This window comes from Muntiacus reevesi, chromosome 1 (assembly GCF_963930625.1).
Source record: "Muntiacus reevesi chromosome 1, mMunRee1.1, whole genome shotgun sequence".
In the NCBI taxonomy this organism is placed as follows: domain Eukaryota; kingdom Metazoa; phylum Chordata; class Mammalia; order Artiodactyla; family Cervidae; genus Muntiacus; species Muntiacus reevesi.
In genome coordinates this window covers 258,246,150-258,266,120 of record NC_089249.1, presented here as the reverse complement: position 1 = coordinate 258,266,120, position 19,971 = coordinate 258,246,150, and the positions used below count along the sequence as shown (strand labels likewise).

The window sequence follows — 19,971 nt, the reverse complement described above, 5'->3', positions numbered from 1 at the left end:
TGTAAAGTAATTAGCCTCCAACTAATAATAATTGGGGGGAAAATAAATAAAAAATTTTTAACAAACAACAACAACTTGGAATTTTCCACTAAATACAAAGGATTGGAAAGGAAATTGAGACAAATTTTGCTTTGTTAATAAGAAAACTTTTTTTGACCATAATAACTCTGAGTCTTTTTTAGAATATTTTTAATACCTGTACTGTATGCTGTTTTAAAAATAATTTAGGGACTTCCCTAGCAGTCCAGTGGTTAAGACTTCACCTTGTCTCTGTTATTGTAGAAATGTGTATTTATTCTTTGGGTAAATGTCTTTAAAAGGATATATTTCTTTACCTTTATTCAAGAAAATAGTGTATATTTTGATCCATTTTTTATACATCTAATAATTTAGGACTATTAGAAACACTATATATAAAGTTATGCTACTTTAGTAATTTGTTTTATTATCCTTATTCTGGCTCTTATAAATTTTTGACCACTTGCTAAATCCATAAAGAGAAACATTGTCATAATATTGCATAATATTCTGTGATTAAATACAGTTTAAAGACAGCCATTATAAAATTTTGGTTTTAAGAACTTTTGAAGTTCCCTAAGAATGTGAAAATAAGTATAATTGCAGTACCTGATAATTCATAACACACCTGATCCAGGTGGAAAACTTTAATCTGTATCCTTGTCTGTGTATAATTATTATACTTTTTATCCCAAAAGGGATATAGGAAAGCCAAGCACAACTTTAAACTGCTTGCAGTCTAGTTCAGGAATTGAAATTATTTGAATTAATTTGGTCTTTATTGTTTGCTTTGTATTTCTAGCTTATTGTAGAAATTTAAAAGGAAATAAATGTCAGTACTTAATCTTTCATATATTTTGCCTCTAAGAGTAATTTATTTTACAGAATTAATTGTTATAATGCCTAGAGAATGTTTTATCCTAGCTCAGGAGAGAGATCCAGATGAAATGAGACTTCAAAGGTCAAAACAAAGAGACCGGTTTGACTTACCAAGCTTTATTGTGCCATTTTTAACTCTGCCCTCAGCCCAATGACCTGCCTTAACAATATGTATGCATTTTAAGTTTTTGTGCAAGCTAATTATGGTGTTAGTTTTATTAATAATAATATGTTTACTGTAAGACCCTGTGCTTATTTTATACAATTTAATTTTCTCAACAGCCCCATTTTGTAGAGGAGAAAATTGTTTCTTGTTTAAACAAATTGAACTAGTAGGTGGCAGGGCCAGCTTCTATCTCAGATATGTCCTATTCCTAAACTTGTGCCATTAACCATTTGGCTTAGCATACTTTCCAATTCTCTAGAGAGGAAAATGTACAGTAAAAAAATATTTGTTGATCAGTAATATTGCTTTTGTTTATCACTAGGACTTTCAGACATTTGCTTTCTTGATTTTAATCCCTTGTCCATGTTCATTGTTAATTTTATGAAACATGATTGGGGCTATGTGTTTTGTAAGCAGTATAATTATTTTTCCCAACCAGTTCTGTTTTGCTTTTATTGCTCTTGAATAGGAAGAAAAAAAGAAAGTGTGAATTTTTAAATTTTCAAAATGACCAACATATCTTGGTAATTACAAAGGAAAACCAGAGGATATTTTAAGAAAATATATTTATTTGTCAGGTGTTACCTAATGGTTAGGGTATTGGCCTGGGGATTGGATATTAAAATTATCTTGAAAAAGTGAATTTCACTTTTAAAAATAAAGTTACTTTATTCCTTAATGATTAAATTGGTATTAAAAAAATCTTTTATTCTTCATGGGAAAGTTGTGAAAAGTGTTATAGTTATTTCAATCAGATGTTTAAGTCATTCTTAAGACAATTAAGAATGACAGTTTAAATTTTTTTTATTGTCATTTTAGAAAAATCTTAGCATTTCTGTGTTATGGCTAGGTTATACCTATTACTACAAGAAAAGCCTTCTCTGAATTTAAATCTTTCAAATAAATATTTGTCCTAAAGAAGAAAACACATATTGTGTAAGGAATATTTGCCTCCTGCTTTTGTAATTGTGCTCTCTCATTTGACATTATGTGATTTTCTTAATGTTTCCATAATTACTTTTTTAGTGTATTTTGGGATCTGTACTGTGCAGCTCCAGAAAGACGGGAAACATGTGAACATTCAAGTGAAGCAAAAGCCTTCCATGATTACGTAAGTTTCTATACCGTTTTACTAAGCTATATTGTCAGTTTTCTTTTCAACCACTGTTCTTGAAAAATATATTGGACCATCCATTTTTTTCCTTTGGTACTTAAGGAATTATTGTTTTTTTCTTGGGAAATAGGCTTATCAATTTAAAAGTGAAACACAAATGGATGTGTGAGTGTTGTTGAAGAAGCTTTGGGTAGGAGAATAGTCCTAACTTCAACCTATTAGACGTGTTTCTTACCTTTAAGTGTGCTTGATTTGTGTAATTGCCTATTTATAAAAATTAAGTAGTAATTATTCCACAAAAAAGTCATCATAAGAATGTTATAAAAGTTCTTCTTCTGCATTTCCATTTAAAAATATATAGAAGTATTACATTATTCTTTTTACAACTTTCAGTTACATTATCATAAGGCTAAATATCCACTCACTGAATTCAGTTCCATAAGTAAATTTATTGTGAATTAAAGGAAATACAAGATATGAGAGCAAAAAAGTCTGGACAAAAAATGAAAATATGAGTTTTTTTTTTAAGTTCTTCAGGGCAGTGGGTATCCTTGACTAGGTGATGTATATTGAGTGTTTTTTAAGAATTATAAATGTGATTTTAGAGAGTTGATGGCACAAGGAAGTAGAATCGTAGGAGAAAGGTGGGGGACAGGGGGAGTAGATTTTCTTCAGGGAACAGTGGCATTTAATAATGGCAAGACTGTTTTGTTTTTAAAACTTATTTGACTGCACTGTACCAGGTCTCAGTTTCAGAGCCACAGGGTCCTCAATCTTCACTGTGGTATGTGGGATCCCTTAATTATATCATGCTAAATCTTAGTTGTGGCATGTGGGATCTAGTTCCCTGACCAGGGATCGAACCTGGGCCTGCTGCATTGGGAGCTCAGAATCTTAGCCTCTGGACCACCTGGGAAGTTTCAGTGAGACTGTGCTTTAAAGGGGCTAGGAAAACACTGTTTGCAGAACTGACCATAAGACATGCAGACTGAATTTGGGATGGAGGAAAACCAGTTTCCTTGGTTTAGAGGAAGTGGAATTAGGCCTGGAGCCTGAGGAAATATCGATTTTAAGTACCTAAAAATGTACCGGAGGGATGCATGTTTAGTTGGTGAATGGGTGGCATCATTCTGTGTAAATACCCTTTAAGACCAGAACCAGGCCTCAAAAGGGAAAAGAAACTTGTTCTTCCAAAGGAAGTATTTCAGCCTTAGACTAGACAGTGGAAATAGCCAGAGTTATAACCCCAAACATAGCACAAGGATGAGTATGCAGACTTCAGTGAAAATCTTGGGCATCTGACAGGGACTGTGTAATACTTTGAACGTGTACTAAACCGATTAAAGTGAGACTGCTTGGGATTACTTCATCGGATATTGATTGTGCTCATAAAGCTTGCTGTGTGCTAAACACTAGCTCTTGGGGACAAGGTGAGTGAAAGGGATGCTGCTGCATATAAAGAAAAAGCACAGAAAAGGCAGGTAAGACAGGGCCCAGGACATGGCATTTATTTGAACAATCTGATTCTCCTTTTTCACCCTTGGGTAATGGCAGCAAAGGAAAACAGAGACCCAACCGTGAAGAGAGTGAAGATTCCGACTAGAGTGAAATACCCATCTGTCTCTAACATCAAGAAAGACTTGCCTAGATTTGGCCTGATCTTAATGGGATAAATTTTTTAAATAACCACTAATTTTGACAACTAGATGGCGTTAGAGAGTACCAGTGTTCTGCTGTAAATGACATACATTGTTTATGGATCTACATCTTAAGAAATTAATTATATAAGCATTTTTTCAAAATCCCATTGTATAGAAAGATGCAACCGTCTATTCACCATGGAGATCTGTAAAGGACCACTGAACTAATTAGTATCTCCTTCTTGGAAGCATTAGATAAATCACCATTGTCATTGCCTTAGCCATTATCGTCATAATCATTTTGCATTCATAAGGCACTTTGAATGTTTCAGAGAGTACTCACACTTGTTAACTTTAGAAGCTCACTTAAATATTTCAAGGTTTTTGAAAACAAGCAAAAAAAGAAAGAAAACAAGCAATGACCAGAGGTAGGAGTGAAATGAGAGTAAATTTTATAGGAAAAATAACTCCTCCATATTTAATTTGGTCCTAAGAAAATGTAGTTTAGAAAAAATTCAGTATTTGGATTTTGCAGTTTGTTATCAATTAGCACGTGTTTTATCAGATGTTCCTTAATTTTATCTTTAACATCAGTTTTAAGAGATTTGATTTCTTAGATGGAATTTTTATTATCCCTTTTTAAGTTAATTTATTTTTAATGGTAATACATCTTTAAATGATAACACATCTCTAAATTTTTTTTAAATGGAGGTTGCTGTAAAGGTAGAGTTTGGCTTATGTAATTTTATATTGCAATTGGATTTTTAGAAATGTTTGTTTCCTGTAACACTTTTATGGTAATTTTTGTGGGTGGGATTTCCTAAATTCTTAATCGTAGACAATTTCTGAATGATCAACATGATTCATGTTTAAGGTGCAGGTGAAGTTTGAAAGACTCAGGGAAGAAATAGGAAACAGGAACAAACAATCAGATTTTGGTAAAATTCTGTCATGTTGTATTGTTACGTTAGAGTCCATTGGGAACCATTTTAGAATAGTGATTAATATATATACCCTTTGAATTTCAAGATGGTTGTCAAAAAAATTCTTAAAAATATTTTATTTATTAGCTGCATTTTTAGAATAAAAAATACTTGCATGTGTAAATTCTGATGCATTTAAAAAGTCCTGTTATTTTATAGTCTTCATTTATCTATGAGATTGAATGGATAATGAAAGAATAAACTAATTTTTAAAAAGAAATAGTGGACACATAATAAGGTAAATTATGAACAATCCTTTTAATTAAAAAAATAGGCTAAAATGTTAAAAGTGGTTATCTTTTGATGTTGGGATTATGGATGATTTTTATTTTTGTCTATATATGTCTGTATTTTCCAAGTATCTATAGTTAATTTTATATTCAAGAAAGTTACTTTAAAGCAGATTAAATTTCACCTTACAGTGAGTTCTAATCTTCTAAAATTAGAAAATAAAAAACAGTAAATTTGAAGTGGTCATATGTTTTCATGTCACCATGTTATATTCATAAACATATTTAGTACTTCCCATGAAAAACTTTTTTTCTGTAAATATGCATACTAAAAGAGAGATAGGTAAAGCAAATAGATGTTATTTTGAGCCATTCTATAATTTCTAATAACTTTTTTGATAACAGTTATCCCAGAAACATTATTTTAACTTTTGGTTTTGAACTTTTTTTGATTTGTTTTCTAACCATTGCCTGTTTAAGAATACGGATTTTTGTCATTGTATCATTTTGTTTGCAAAATAATTATAGATGCAGTGTTAATTAATATCTTTTTCTTTAAGAAAAAATCACCCAGTTCATACTTACTGTGAGAAAAAGAAAAAAAGAGAGGAGGCATTTAAATAAGTAAAATTTTGATCTTCTTACATTTATGTTTTAAAATACTTTATTTACGATCTGTATGGAGTACCAACTGTAAAATAAGTGTACCTTTAGAAATCAGCAGTTAATAGCGTGTAGGAATGTACTTTTGGATGACAAAGCTATAAAAACCACAATAAAATGATTACTGTACTTGTCAGGACAGTGAGAGGTAGAAAGAGGTTCTGATCGAAATGGGGCTTGCGGCTTGGGCTTTTGAGATGGTGGTGGTTACTTTATAATAACCATATGTTTGCTTTATAAAATTACATAGTGCCACAAATTTATTTTGTATGGCTTCTTATACTTTTTATTTTAAAGTAACAAAATTTTAGATCAGTTATAATAATTAACTTTAGAAAAAGAATGAGCACCATCATTTCTAATGTATTTCCAGGCATTGCTATTAGTTCATCCTTGAGAACCGATGGAGAAAATGTAGGGATGGTTTCCACATAAACCTGTGTTTGTTTCTTCTCTTCTGTGACAGATTCTATGAAGTGTGTCCACCTGTTGATTTTTCTAAAGGGGAGTACAGAATAAGATCAGAAATGTTGGAGGAAAATTTAGTAATGAAGAACTTACTTTGTAAGAAAAGAGAGATTTTATAGTGTGATTATTTTGGAGATATCTTGCTTGGCCTGTTAGCCTGTTATTTTTAACCTAAGTGAAAACCAGGTTTATCTAAATATAAAATTGTTATTATGTACATACAATATTATCATTAAAAAGTAAACCATCATTTCAAGTGATTAGAAGTAATACCTGCTACCTTGTAAAGTTTATTGGACTAGCTTTCCTTTTCTCCCCATTAGTATGTTTTTATTTCACTCAAATCTCAGGCAATGCTTTCATGTGGAGCTAATTAATGTTTACTGGATTTTTTTTCCTGCTACAGCTTAACATAGAATTGTTTTATTTAATAATTTATTTCTGCTTTCATTTATTTCCAAAATATTTAGCAAAAATGTGAATGTATGCTACTAAACTTTTAACCGAAAACATACACAGTGATTATAATTTTAGCTCTTTGGTATGGATAGAAAATTCCTTAATTGTCCTAAAGCAAAGATAGAGCCAAAATATATTATTGCCTTAGTAATGTGATGGTAATGAAATCGCATTATTACAGTGAGCTCTTGAGAGCAGAGAATATTAGACCCATTCTTTCCCAGGGTCTGTCAAATAATAGATGTTCAATAAATACCCACAGAATGAAGTAGTCTGTTAATTGGTAAACTGGAAATGTTTCAAATAATTCAACTGTTTAGGTAAAGTGATAGGCTTGAGTTATAATTGTTGATAAAATGTGGCTGGTTTTTGTATTTTTGCCTAAAAGAGTGTTTGTAACATCTGAAAAGAATTATGTTACAGGTTTGTAGAGATGGGGTTTTTTTAAAAATGGGTTTTTTTAAAATGATACAAAAACACCTACTAAGGAACATAAAATAGTAGGAGAAGAATATTTTTGTATGTTAGGAAGATTTTTTTAACAGATAATTACTTATTATTTAGGAAAATATTTGTGTAGAAACTACTGAGAGAGATAGGTGCATTCTTTGCCATGATCCTATAATATCCTCTGTGCATCTCCTGAATGTCCCTGTATATTAGATTTTCGTAATAGGATGTTTTCTCTAATAATTTGTGAGCTTCCTCAGGGAATAGACTTTGTCTTATTTATCTTTTTCATTCTTTCTACCCAGCAGGGTGCCTGACAGGAGATGTTCAAATCATGTTTTGTGTTTATATAAATGAATGACTAAAATATTATGTAATAAGTATTTATCACTTCTTATTTTAATATAACTGAATATGTAGTTGCAAGGAGGTCATTTAGTGCTACTTTTACTCACTTTGTGTTTTGAAACAAATTGAGATAAAATGGCAGCTTGTAAAGAAATAAGTGAATCAAAGCAGGTAGCAGAGGCTTTATAATCTTGGGAGGCATGGCTCTAGGGAATGTAGTGGTGAACAAAACAGATATAGTTCCCACACTCATGGCAAAAGAGACCTTCTCTCAAGAGGTTTGAAGTATCAAATTGTAAAATATATGTAGAGATAGCATGATATTGCTAGACTCATCAAAATTTATAGATATGCAAGAATATGGAGAGAAATAGATTAGAATATGGAGAATAAATACACATAACTTTTGATAGGTATTCAGTTTTGGCATATAGTAGACATAATTAGTAAATGCTCAAATGGATGAATAGTCTCACATTGGACCATAATTCTCCTAAACAGTACATGTAAACTAGAGTTCTTGATAGACTAGGAAAAAATAAAGTTATATTTTAAATCCATTAAGATAATAAAAACTGTCAAAACAGTGATTATATTTGTAGTTCTCTACTATGAATAGATGATTCCTTGATTGTCCTAAAACAAAGATTGAGCCAAAATATACTTGTTGGTCAGTACTGGTAGTTGTTCAGCTCAAGGGGTAGGGACACACAGGTTCCACATCTGCAGAGACAGAGGGCTAACTATACCTTTTTTTTTTTTTTTTTTTTTTTTTTATGTCGGGGACTTGAGCATGTGTGGATTTGGTGTCTGTCAGGATCTTGGAACCACTTCCCCACAGATACCAAAGGACCACTGTAATGAGATTCATTTTTTGCTGTATTCTTTTTAAAAGTTTTTTTTTTTTTTAACTTTTTATATTGTGTTGGAGTATAGCTGATTAACAAACAATGTTGTAATGGTTTCAGGTGAACAGGAAAGGAACCAGCCACACATATAGATGTATCCATTTTCTCCAAACTCCCCTTCCATCCAGGCTGCCACATAACATTGAGCAGAGTTCTGTGTGCTATATAGTAGGTCATTGTTGGTTATCCGTTTTAAATATAGCAGTGTGTGCATGTCCATCCCAAATTCCATAACTATACCTACCCGCATCCTCCCCCTGGCAACCGTTAAGTCCGTTCTCTTAAGTCTGTGAGTCTCTCTGTTTTGTAAGTTCATTTGTATCATTTCTTTTTAGACTCTACATATAAAGGATGTCATGTGATATTTCTCCTTCTCTGTCTGACTTAGTTCACTCAGTATCACACTCTCTACGTCCATCCATGTTGCTGCAGATTTTTGCCTTATTCTTATCTGCCATATTATTTCTGCTCTTGTTTTCATTTCCTGTAGGATCAAGTTTAATTTCTCTTGCTAAATATAAGTAGTATAAACCGGCTTATATTCTTTATAACACAACATAAGTTGATTATTTTGTTCTGCTTTTGTGCAAGCTATGTTGATTTGAAGAATTACATTCACCACTTTACCTGTGAGATGTGTGTCTTATCAACACGTCCTTGGGCATAGGATGGCTTCTGGGGGGCATCTAAGTACTGCTAAGAGCTATCAGATATTCTCCCTGTTACTTTTGATCTTGAGATTTCCTGTAGGGCAGTATGTTACTTCAGTCATTCAATGGTAAACATGCATAACAAGAGACAATCAGGGAAACTATAAACACATTGGGGAAGAATTCTACTTTACCTAATCTCTTAGAATAATTTACTGCATTATATAGATATACAGGACACTGGCAGCTCAGTTGGTAAAGAATCTGCCTGCTATGCAAGAGACCCAGGTTCGATTCCTGGGTCGAGGAGATCCTATGGAGAAGGAAATGGCAGCTCACTCCAGTATTCTTGCCTGGGAAATCCTATGGACAGAGGAGCCTGGCAGGCTGTAGTTCATGGGGTCACAAGAGTCAGAGATGACTTAGCGACTAAACCACCATATAGACATAAAATTCAAAAAGAAGTAAGTGAAGAAGTTAATATGGAAGAAAGGTAAAACAGCAGAGCAGATCTGACTTCATGGTTTGTTTCACTGTGAAAAATAATGTATTGTTTCAAAGTATGTTGTTTCATGGATTCATCTTAGGCCCTTTTCCTCCCACTGATGTGATTTTATTAAAATCTAATTTCTGGTGAATGTGGAAAAAATGAAGATGGAAAGGCCTTAATTAACTGTTTTTGAGGCAGATGTTGCACTGCCTGTGATTATGTTGCCAATAGCGTCATAACATAAATGACAGAAATATGATACTTTTTCAAAAGTAGCATGCATATAAAACTTTCTATTAGAGATTTGAAACTCATAAATTTATTTTGGAGATTTTGGAAAACTGGCTGATGTTGAAACAATGCTAGGTATGTTTAAGGAATGGTAAGGAGAGCTGTTTGGCCAGAGTAGAAAAATCAAACTCAAGGTCAGCGCTTCGCTGAAGGACGGTAGCATTTTAAAACTGTAAGTCATCTTTCTCAGTGGCTTCTTGCTGAGTTCCCTGGACTTCGGGCTGCAGTGGAAGGACCATTGAAGGTGCCTAGGAGCAAAAGTGAGAGAATCCTATAAGAAGGTCCTTGGCTTCCTCTGTTTTAACCAGAGTAGCTCAGTTTTCACCTATTCCTAGTTACTTATACTTTCTCTTTCTTACTAAATGGAACTCCAGTTTAGCTAGTTCCTTATGTTATAAATGAATCTTCTTTTATTTTGATTGGTATATAGTTGATTGACAATATTGTGTTCCTGCTGTGTAGCAAAGTGAATCAGCTCTGTGTATACATGTATCACTTTTTATTTTTTATACCCTTCCCATTCAGGTCACTACAGAGCATTGAGTAGAGTTTCCTGTTCTATTTGGTGTTTTCTCATCACTTATGTATTTTATCCATAGTATCAATACTGTATATATGTCAATCCCAGTCTCCTAATTCTTCCCACTCCATCTCCTTTCCCCCCTTCATGTACATGTTTGTTCTCTATATCTGTGTCTCTATTTCTACTTTGCAAATAAGATCTATACCATTTTTCTAGATTCTAAATGTATGTGTTAATGTGCAATATTTGTTTTTCTCTTTCTGACTTACTCTGTATGACAGTCTCTAGGTCCATCCACGTCTCTGCAAATGACCCAGTTTTGCTCCTTTTTTATGGCCGAGCAATGTTCCATTGAATTTATGTACCATTTCTTCTTTATCCGTTCCTCTGTTGATGGGTTGCTTCCATGTCTTGGACTTCCCCAGTAGCTCAGTGGTAAAGAATCCACCTGTAAGGCAGGAGACATGGGTTTGATCCCTGTTGTTGGGAAGATTCCCTGGAGGAGAACATGGCAACCCACTCCAGTATTCTTGCCTGGAGAATCCCATGGACAGAGGAGCCTGGCGGGCTACAGTCAGTAGGGTTGCAAAGAATTGAACCTGACTGAGCACATATGTCTTCTTGGCTATTGTAAATAGTGCTGCAGTGAACATTGAGGTACGTAAGTCCTTTTGGATTATGGTTTTTTCTTGGTATGTGCCCAGGAGTGGGATTGCTGGGTCATACGGTAGATCTATTTTTAGGTTTTTAAGGAACCTGCATACTACTGTTCTCCACAGTGGCTATATCAATTTACTTTCCCACCAACAGTATAAGAGGATTCCCTTTTCTCCACACCCTCTCTAGCGTTTATGGTTTGTAGAGATTTTTGGTAATGGCCATTCTGACCAGTATGAGGTGATACTTCACTGTAGTTTTGGTTTGCATTTCTGTAATAATTTGGAGAAGGAAATGGCAACCCACTCCAGTATTCTTGCCTGGAAAATCCTATAGACAGAGGAGGCTGGTGGGCTACAGTCCCTGGGGGTCTCAAGAGTTGGACATGATTTAGCGACTAAACCCATAATAATTAGCAATGTTGAACATCTTTTTATGTGTTTGTTGGCCATATGTATGTCTTCTTTGTATAAATGTCTGTGTAGGTATTCTGCCTACTTTTTGATTGGGTTGTTTGCTTTTTTAATATTGAGCTTCATGGGCTGTTTGTATATTTTGGAGAGTAATCCTTTGTCAGTTGCTTTGTTTGCAAATGTTTTCTCCTGTTCTGAGGTTTATCTTTTCACCTTTAAATGAATCTTTTAATCTCCTTTTATAATCAAAAACTTTAAAAAAGGTTGAAAACCGCTTTTTTGGCCTGACCTAATTATTTTACTGTTACCTGTTTACAATACATAAAAAACTTGGTACGTACCCAGAGACGACATCTTTTACTCAGTTGTGTCTGAATCTTTGCGACCCCATGGACTGCAGCACACCAGGCTTCCCTGTCAATCCCCATCTCCTGGAGCTTGCTCAAACTCATGTCCATCGAGTTAGTGATGCCATCCAAGCATCTCATACTCTGTCATCCCCTTCTCCTTCTGCCTTCAATCTTTTTCAGCATCAGGGTCTTTAGACATAAAGGATATGGTATGCCATTGTTTAAAAATGGACTGAGGTTTAGCTGGGAAAACTCAGGTTTTCCAAATTTTCATTGAGTACTTTTTCAACTGTTGTGGAAGAAAGTTTTGTTCTGTCTGTACTCAAGAGTCATTTTTTAAAGCATATTCAGAAAATAGTAAATTCTATTTTAGGGCAGTTAATCTGAGGACGTGTGTAAGAGGAGCTGAAAAAGGGAAAGGGCTAATGGCAAAGACTGTGAGGAGGCATCCTAATAGTCTTGATGTCAGCTGAAAAGCCCTTGAATGAGGGTGGTGGCAAATGAAATGGAAAACCAAGAATGAAAATGAAGAATTAAAAAGTTGAGATTGTCTAGTTGTAAGCATTGAGTAAGAACGAAATTTTAAAAATAATTTGTAAAATTATTTAAAAATAACATGACTAATTAACTGAGTCTTGTGATACTGTTATTGGAAATCTGAAATTTGGAAGGAAGAAAGAAGGTTCAGTTATAAATGCTGAGTTAAATTAATGAGGGAATAAGGGTCAAATAAGAATAGAGTCCTGGTGATAGAACTTTGGAAAGAAATACCTTTAGGGGGTGATAGAAAGGAAGAGGCTAGCATTAAGACAGGGGAAAAATACGATATAATGAGAGGTGAACACTTATCACACTAGCTAGTCAGACTTTGATGGCTTGAGTGGTGTGTACTTTAACCCAGTAAATTCCCCAGATCTGTTCCCTGTTGCTGAATGTGTCCAGTGTGAACTCTCTCTCCTAGAGCAGCTAATACAATGTGTTGGTGTTAAGGTTCTATCTTGAGTTCCTAAGATATTCAAAAGTTGTTTATGGTTTTTGAAGCAAGACTCGAGGCTCCTACTGTGTCAAATGCCTGGATGATTTTTATAGGCTACAATTTCATTTTAGAAAGCAGTCATGTATTGTGAAGGGGAGAAAGTAGATTCAAGTTTGGAGAAGAGCTAAGTGGACTTAAATGATCCATGGCTTTTTTCAGAAGTTTTTTAAACTTAGATTAATAGGTAGGGAAACCCCAATATATTAGCCTTCCTTCTTTGTTTGCAACTTTGCTTTAGTAAACATGTGTTGACTTGCCTGTTAAATAAAGATCAGTAAAAATTCTCGTACCTTAGGGAGGTAAGCATACATGAAGGCTATAAAAATCCATCACATTCCATTTGGTGGTCCAGTGGCTTGTATTAATTAGTACTCAGTATTTGATGAAAGAATATGCTCTCTTCAGGCATGCTGTTTCTTCTTTTAGTACTTCTTTTTATTTATTTATTTTTTAATATTTTGGCTGTGCTGGATCTTTGTTGCTTTGCACAAGCTTTCTCTAGTTGTGCCAGGGACGCCACTCTTGTTGCAGTGTGTGGACTTCTCATTGTGGTGGCATCTCTTGTTGGGGAACCCTTTCTCTAGGTGGGTGGACTTTAGTAGTTGCAGCGCACAGGCTCAGTAGTTGTGGTCCATGGGCTTCGTTGCTCTGCAGCACGTGGAATCTTCCTGGAACAGGGATCAAATCCATGTCTCTTGCATTAGCAAGAGGACTCTTACCCACTGCACCACTAGGGAACTCCTAGCATCTGTTTCTATACTAAGTGTTCCAACTTCCATGGAAGCTTTGTACTGCTACTTCATAGGTGATCCATTTGATATTTCTTCTTTCTTTCCTTTGATAATTACCCTGTTTATCACCTTATCCCTCTTCCTGATCATCATCGTTTCTTTGTCAGCCCTGACAGAGAGATGAAAAGAGAAAATGAAGAAAAATATTTCAGAGCTGAAATTATAATTTTTTATTATAGACAAAAGCTCAAATACATAAAGGGAATGGGGAAATGTCTTTAGACATTAATAACTCCTTTATTGCTTACAATAGTATATCTTAATTTAATGTGTATTAGAAATTATGGGCATAATTTCCATATGCTTTTTTCATCAACACATAACCACATAACCAGACTAACTTCCTCTTTGTTCTAACCTGCAATATCCCCATGAAGAAACACTGGAAACTTGTAAGTTAAATCTGGAGATCTGTTCCATCACAGGCCACCTGCCTGCATACTCTTCTGTCTTTTCCAGGCCTTGAGTATAACCTTTGACTTTTTCTTCCCATTTTCCTTTGTCAATTTTTTTCTCCCACAGTGCCTGCTCTCTTTCTTTATGTCTAGAATTTTCATTTTATTCACTACAGAGACATATAGGAAGTAACAAAACAGACACCAGGGAGTTTGCAGAGACTTTGGAATCTTAGCAAGATTTTGTTTGAAAAATAAATAGAATTTACCTGGTTTTACCTCCAAAACCACATTCCTGCTTATTTATTTATTTATTTAAGGAGTTATTGGAAAGGTGGAGTGGATAGGGGTATTTTAAATCCCTTATTTGGGAATTATTCTCCTCTCTTGACTGAATGAGAGCTCATTCTTCAAGTTCAAAGCAAGGATTGAGCTGGCACCAGTGCCTGGTTCTTTAGAACTTGTGGTATCCTTGGAAACCTCTCCCTTTCCAAGAGGTCTTTCTGAAAGGGCAGAATAAATAAGTGTGGTGCTTTCCTAGGTGACCCTCAAAGGTTCTCCTCCTGGGTCTTCTGCTGCCTTTTAATGCTTAATTTTCCATCATCTTGCCTACTTGCTGGGATATTCAGGCTAATACTACCTTTGAGAGTAACTAAGCTTTTGTGTTCTTGATGAATGTTTAGGTTTAGTTTCTTCATTGCCAACGAGATTTAACATCAGGCATTATTGTGAGCGAAGCTTTCTGCTTTTTGTTACTATAGCTCCTTTCAGTTAATTTTAGCCCATTCCTGTATTTTCTTATGTCGAAGTTGTGCATCCAGTTGGATCATGTACAGAGTTCTTCTGTCTTATCTGAGAAATGTTCATTTCTAGAACAAAAATGATTGGTTCCCTTGCTCAGGGACCCACTTGCTCAGATCAGTTTTTCAGATACTATCTGAATAAGCTCTCAGCCTCCTTTCTCAAATTTAAATTCTGTTGAACAGTGGTCAGCTTTAACAGTTTCCATCAGAGGGAAAAGGTAGGCTTTCATCTTATAATATCCTTGCTTCTGCCTTTGCAAGCTCTCCTGTCATTCAGGATAAAAGTCTCATTCTGCCTCTTTAGTGAGGACTTTCCTAATTACTGTGACCTTCGTAAATTGTCTACTTTATCAATTTAAAATATGAGGTTGCCTTATTTTGTAAATTCCACATATAAGTGATATCATACAGTATTTGTCTTTGTCTGTCTGACTTATTTCACTTAACATAATACCCTCCAAGTCCATCTGTATTGTTGCAAATGACACAATCTCATTCTTTTTTATGTCTGAGTTGTATACCATAGCTTCCATAATATTATATATCAACTACATTAAAAGATAAAATATAAGATTGTGTATCAGTGCTCTAACCAATTTACTTTTCACTTAGACAGTGTGATTAAAATATTTTGCCTTTCTTCTTCTCTTTTAAAAAAATTTTCATGGAGTTAAAGTAATAGTAAGATTGAATGGAAACAAAACAATTATCTCAGTAGTTTTCTTTAAAATGATATTAAAAAAAAAAAACGGATTGTTTCCCCTTAGTTTAGGAAGTTTAAGAAGTGATAATTATATATAGTTTTCTGTAATTTAAATGTATATGTAATTTTCATGGGCTGTTAGTATCTATCAGGAACAAGCAGCACCCTATGTTTTCCTTATTCATATCAGAAGACTCAATTCAGTTCAGTTCAGTCACTCAGTCATGTCTGACTTTTTGCGATCCCTTGGACTGTAGCATACCAGGCTTCCCTGTCCCATCACCAGCTCCTGGAACTTGCTCAAACTCATGTCCATTGAGTTGGTCATGCCATTCAACCATCTCATCCTCTGTCCTCTTCTCCTCTTGCCTTCAGTCTTTCCCAGCATCAGGGTCTTTTTTAGTGAGTCAGTTGTTTGCATCAGGTGGCCAATGTATTGGAGCTTCAGCTTCAGCATCAGTCCTTCCAATGAATATTCAGGACCAATTTCCTTTAGGATTGACTGGTTTGATCTCCTTGCAGTCCAAGGGACTCTCAAGAGTCTTCTCCAACATCACAGTTCAGAAGCATCAATTCTTCAGCACTCAGCTTTCTTTATGGTCCAACTCTCACATCTGTAGCTTTCCATACAGGAAAAACCATATCTTTGACTAGATGGGCCTTTGTCAGCAAAGTAATGTCTCTGCTTATTGATATGCTGTCTAGGTTGGTCATAGCTTTTCTTCCAAGGAGAAAGTGTCTTTTCATTTCATGGGTGCAGTTACCATCTGCAGAGATTTTTGGAGCCCCCCAAAATAAAGTCTGTCACTGTTTCCATTGTTTCCCTATCTATTTGCCATGAAGTGATGGAACCAGATGCCATGATCTTAATTTTCTGAATGTTGAGTTTTAAGCCACCTTTTTCTCTCTCCTCTTTCACTTTCATCAAGAGACTCTTTAGTTCTTCACTTTCTGCCATAAGGGTGGTGTCATCTGCATATCTGAGGTTATTGCTATTTCTCCCAGCAATCTTGATTCCACCTTGTGCTTCATCCCAGCCCAGCATTTCGCATGATGTACTCTGCATATAAGTTAAATAAGCAGGGTGACAATATGCAGCCTTGACGTACTCCTTTCCCTATTTGGAACCAGTCTGTTGTTCCATGTCCAGTTCTAACTCTTGCTTCTTGACCTGCATACAGGTTTCTCAGGAGGCAGGTCAGGTGGTCTGGTATTCCCATCTCTTGAAGAATTTTCCAGTTTGTTGTGATCCACACAATCCAAGGCTTTGACATAGTCTAGACAAGCAATAAAGGGAAGTGCTTAGAGAACTAGGGTTGATTAATTTAGATTAAACAAAACTTTAGGGATTTTTTTGGTTCAACTGTGATTTCTGTAAACCTACTTATTTTTACTAATAATGGGAGTTAATTAGCAATCTAAAGAATGAATAATAGATCTTGTCTGTCAATATTTGTAGAGAAAAAAATGTGTATTTTTTCCCTTGAGTAACTATAAGTAGGTAGTTACTTAATCTGCTGTGTGGTGCTGCTCTCCCCATTTCTCTTTTGGAGAGAGTCAATGAATTGAATCAGAGTTAAATTCAGGAGGGTAAATAGTAATTCAGTTTAGACTTTTATTTCTGTAAATTTTATTTAAAAAGAAGGAGGTTTTTTTTTAATCATGCTGAAGATCGACTTTTAAAATAAAGAGTAAGAAATATAAAATTCTACTTAATAAAATAAATTTTCCATGATACAGCTCTATATAATGAACCAGAAAGGAAGAAATAAGACCTTAATATTTAGGAAGGTTCTGAGAATCAGAGATTAATTTATGTAGTGGACAAGTGATCTAATGAAAACAAAAACTCTTCAATTTAAATATGTAAACATTGTTCAGATTTATTAAAAAATAAATTATTATCTCATGAGTTCTTGATATCTCTTTACTTCATTTTAAGTGGAGGAAAAAATTCTCTTTAATCAAACTGGTCCAAAATATTAAAAGTAAATTTATATCATATTGAAATCTTGAAAGAATTGCCATGAGATTTCTCAAATAATATTTTCATTTTCAGTGGAAAATAACATGTATCTTATAACATTTTACATGGTCAATGATGTCATTAAAAAGATCTCATCATCAGTGCCTATCTGTATGAAATATTTAAATTGTAAATCAGTTAAGATTTATTTAGTTTTGTCTTATAATCAAAGCATTTCATTTTTAAGGCTTTTGTTGCCATTTTAGCTGGGGTTGAAAGCATGGTAACCTTGTGACCACATTGAGCTTACCCTGCTTATTAAAGATATAAGCAAGATTTTGCAAGCTGATTTACCATGTTTTTTTTCTGATAGACGTTTAGAGTTTAATTTTAGCTGTTTGCATCTTTATAGCTGAGGTCCCAGTATCTTAGAGTCTGAACACATAGCCATTCTGCTACTCACAGCCCAAGGTCCTGAAGTGCAGAACGCACAAGCGTTAATAATAAATAAAAAGTGTTATTTATTTACTGGCTACTGAGTTTGGTTTGTTATACAGCAGTAGATAAATGAAGTGAAAGTGTTAGTTGCTCAGTCGTGTCCATCTCTTTGCAACCCTATGGACTGTAGCTTGACAGGCTCCTCTGTCCATGGGATTTCCCAGGCAAAAATACTAGAGTAGGTTGCCATTCCCTTCTCCAGGGGATCTTCTCAACCCAGGGATGGAGCAGCAGTAGATAATCAGAATGTAACTTGGTATGTTCTGATACAGAATGTTGCTGTAATAAAAGCTGAAAAGTACATGGGAGCAGCCAGTGGGTGAAACCTGGAGGGGATTCATGGTGATGGCTGGTGAGGACTTGAAAGAGAGTGATGACAATGGTATCTGAAGCTGGAAATAAGACCTTTATTAGCTAGTGGCAGAAAGTTAAGCAAAACTATCACCCAGGGTATCATGGAAAATAGGAAATGTACTTAGTGAACTGATAGATCTGGCAAAGGAGATTTCTAGGCAGAATGTCTAAAGTGTTGTCAACTGTTTCTTTTAGCTATATCTCATGAGATATGGATGGAGGAAAATGAGCTAAAAAAAGGAATTCTTGTTTTCAACAATTTGGAGGAAATATAAAGGGTTCAGGACAGTTTTCCAGCCTGCAAAGGGTTCTCAAAGTAAGAAGGGGACTCGAAACAAAGATCACATCCAGAATGAAGTTAGGAAAATGTGCTCTAAAGGCAAAAATGAAACTAAGGTGCAACTATAATATCTTTACAATCTCAGAAAGATTTGAGGTAGTCCTCATGGACTCTTTCAGACACACAAAAAGCCTCCCCAAGTATCTTTGAGGGCTTGCCTCCTGGTTCCTGTCTGTTAAACAAAAGGGCTTCTAAGAATCCGTGGGCTTTGTCCTAGAACAGCCTCACAGAGAGCCCGAGGTTGAGAAGGACTTACTTCAATGAGATCTGTGTCATGGCTTTTGCCTGAGTGAATGGATTCATAAATTGATTCAAAAGAAGCCTATAAAATTTTAAAAAGATTTATATGAGCCTAGACTTGGAATGAAGCAACAGAAAATGAAGAGACTTTTAGGCCCCTGTAGGCAGGAAGAAAGCTGAGAAAAGTTTTACAAACACGGGCTTCTTTTTTATGGAAGAGAAATGTGACTCAGATGGTAGACTCAAGAGAGCAGAACCCAGAACACAGAGAAATACTCCCACTGAATGGGACCCGGGTCTCATGAAGGTACTAGTTACATGAACCCTGCTGGATATTAGAATTTTTATAGACCAGTGACATTTACACAACTCCTAGACTCTACTTCCTTTCCTACCTTTTTGAGTGGAAATCTGTTGTGATTATCCTGGCCTAGAAAACTGGGTATTTTGGATGTGTGGGAGGTAAAGAACTAGTCTCTTCAGTCCACAGGTCTTTGTATTGAGAAGAATTGTACTCAAGATGCAGTAGCCAAGAACACCATTTGAATCTTGATCTGATTTAGATTATTAGCTCCTGAATTTTGAACTATTGCTGTAATTATTAAGAGATGTCTGAGGATTGTGGGGAAGGGAGTGAGTGTGTCTTCTGTTGGAATGTGAATTGTGAAAATTGGGTGGATTGTGCCAGATTGAGTTTTTTAAACTTTTGAGATAATTATAGATTCACATGCAGCTGTAAAAATACAAATGCATTGGTATTATTGTACATTCTGTGTACCCTTAGTTTCCCCTGGTGGTGACATCTTGCAAAATGCTAGTACAATAACTAGGTTTGATTTTCAGCAGAATTCCTGTAACCAGTCAGTACCTTGATCAGCACCTGGTCCCTCACTGGAAGTACTCTGTTTCCTGTAGTCTTTTGATTCCAACAGCTTGATAGAATCCACCAATCTAGTTCAGATTTCCCCAGTTTTACTTGTACTCATGCGTGTGTGTGTGTGTGTGTGTGTGTGTGTGTGTGCGTGTGAGGTCTTGAAGAGTCAGATAGGACTTAGCAGCAGCTGCAGCTGCAGCTGCATGTGTATATCTAGTTTTGTGTGAGTTTTATCATTTGTCGGTTCCTATATCCACCACCATAGTCAAGG

At 35.1% G+C, this 19,971-nt stretch overlaps 1 protein-coding gene across 2 annotated transcripts in view; it reads left to right on the top strand.

Moving 5' to 3' along the window:
- The window catches only part of SSBP2 (single stranded DNA binding protein 2), a 294,033-nt gene that overhangs the window by 100,400 nt on the left and 173,662 nt on the right, over positions 1–19,971 (top strand). For both annotated transcript variants that reach the window (XM_065919078.1, XM_065919077.1), the window contains exon 4: positions 2,090–2,174. In XM_065919078.1, coding sequence (XP_065775150.1) covers positions 2,090–2,174 — 85 coding nt within the window. The remainder of the gene's footprint in view (positions 1–2,089; positions 2,175–19,971) is intronic.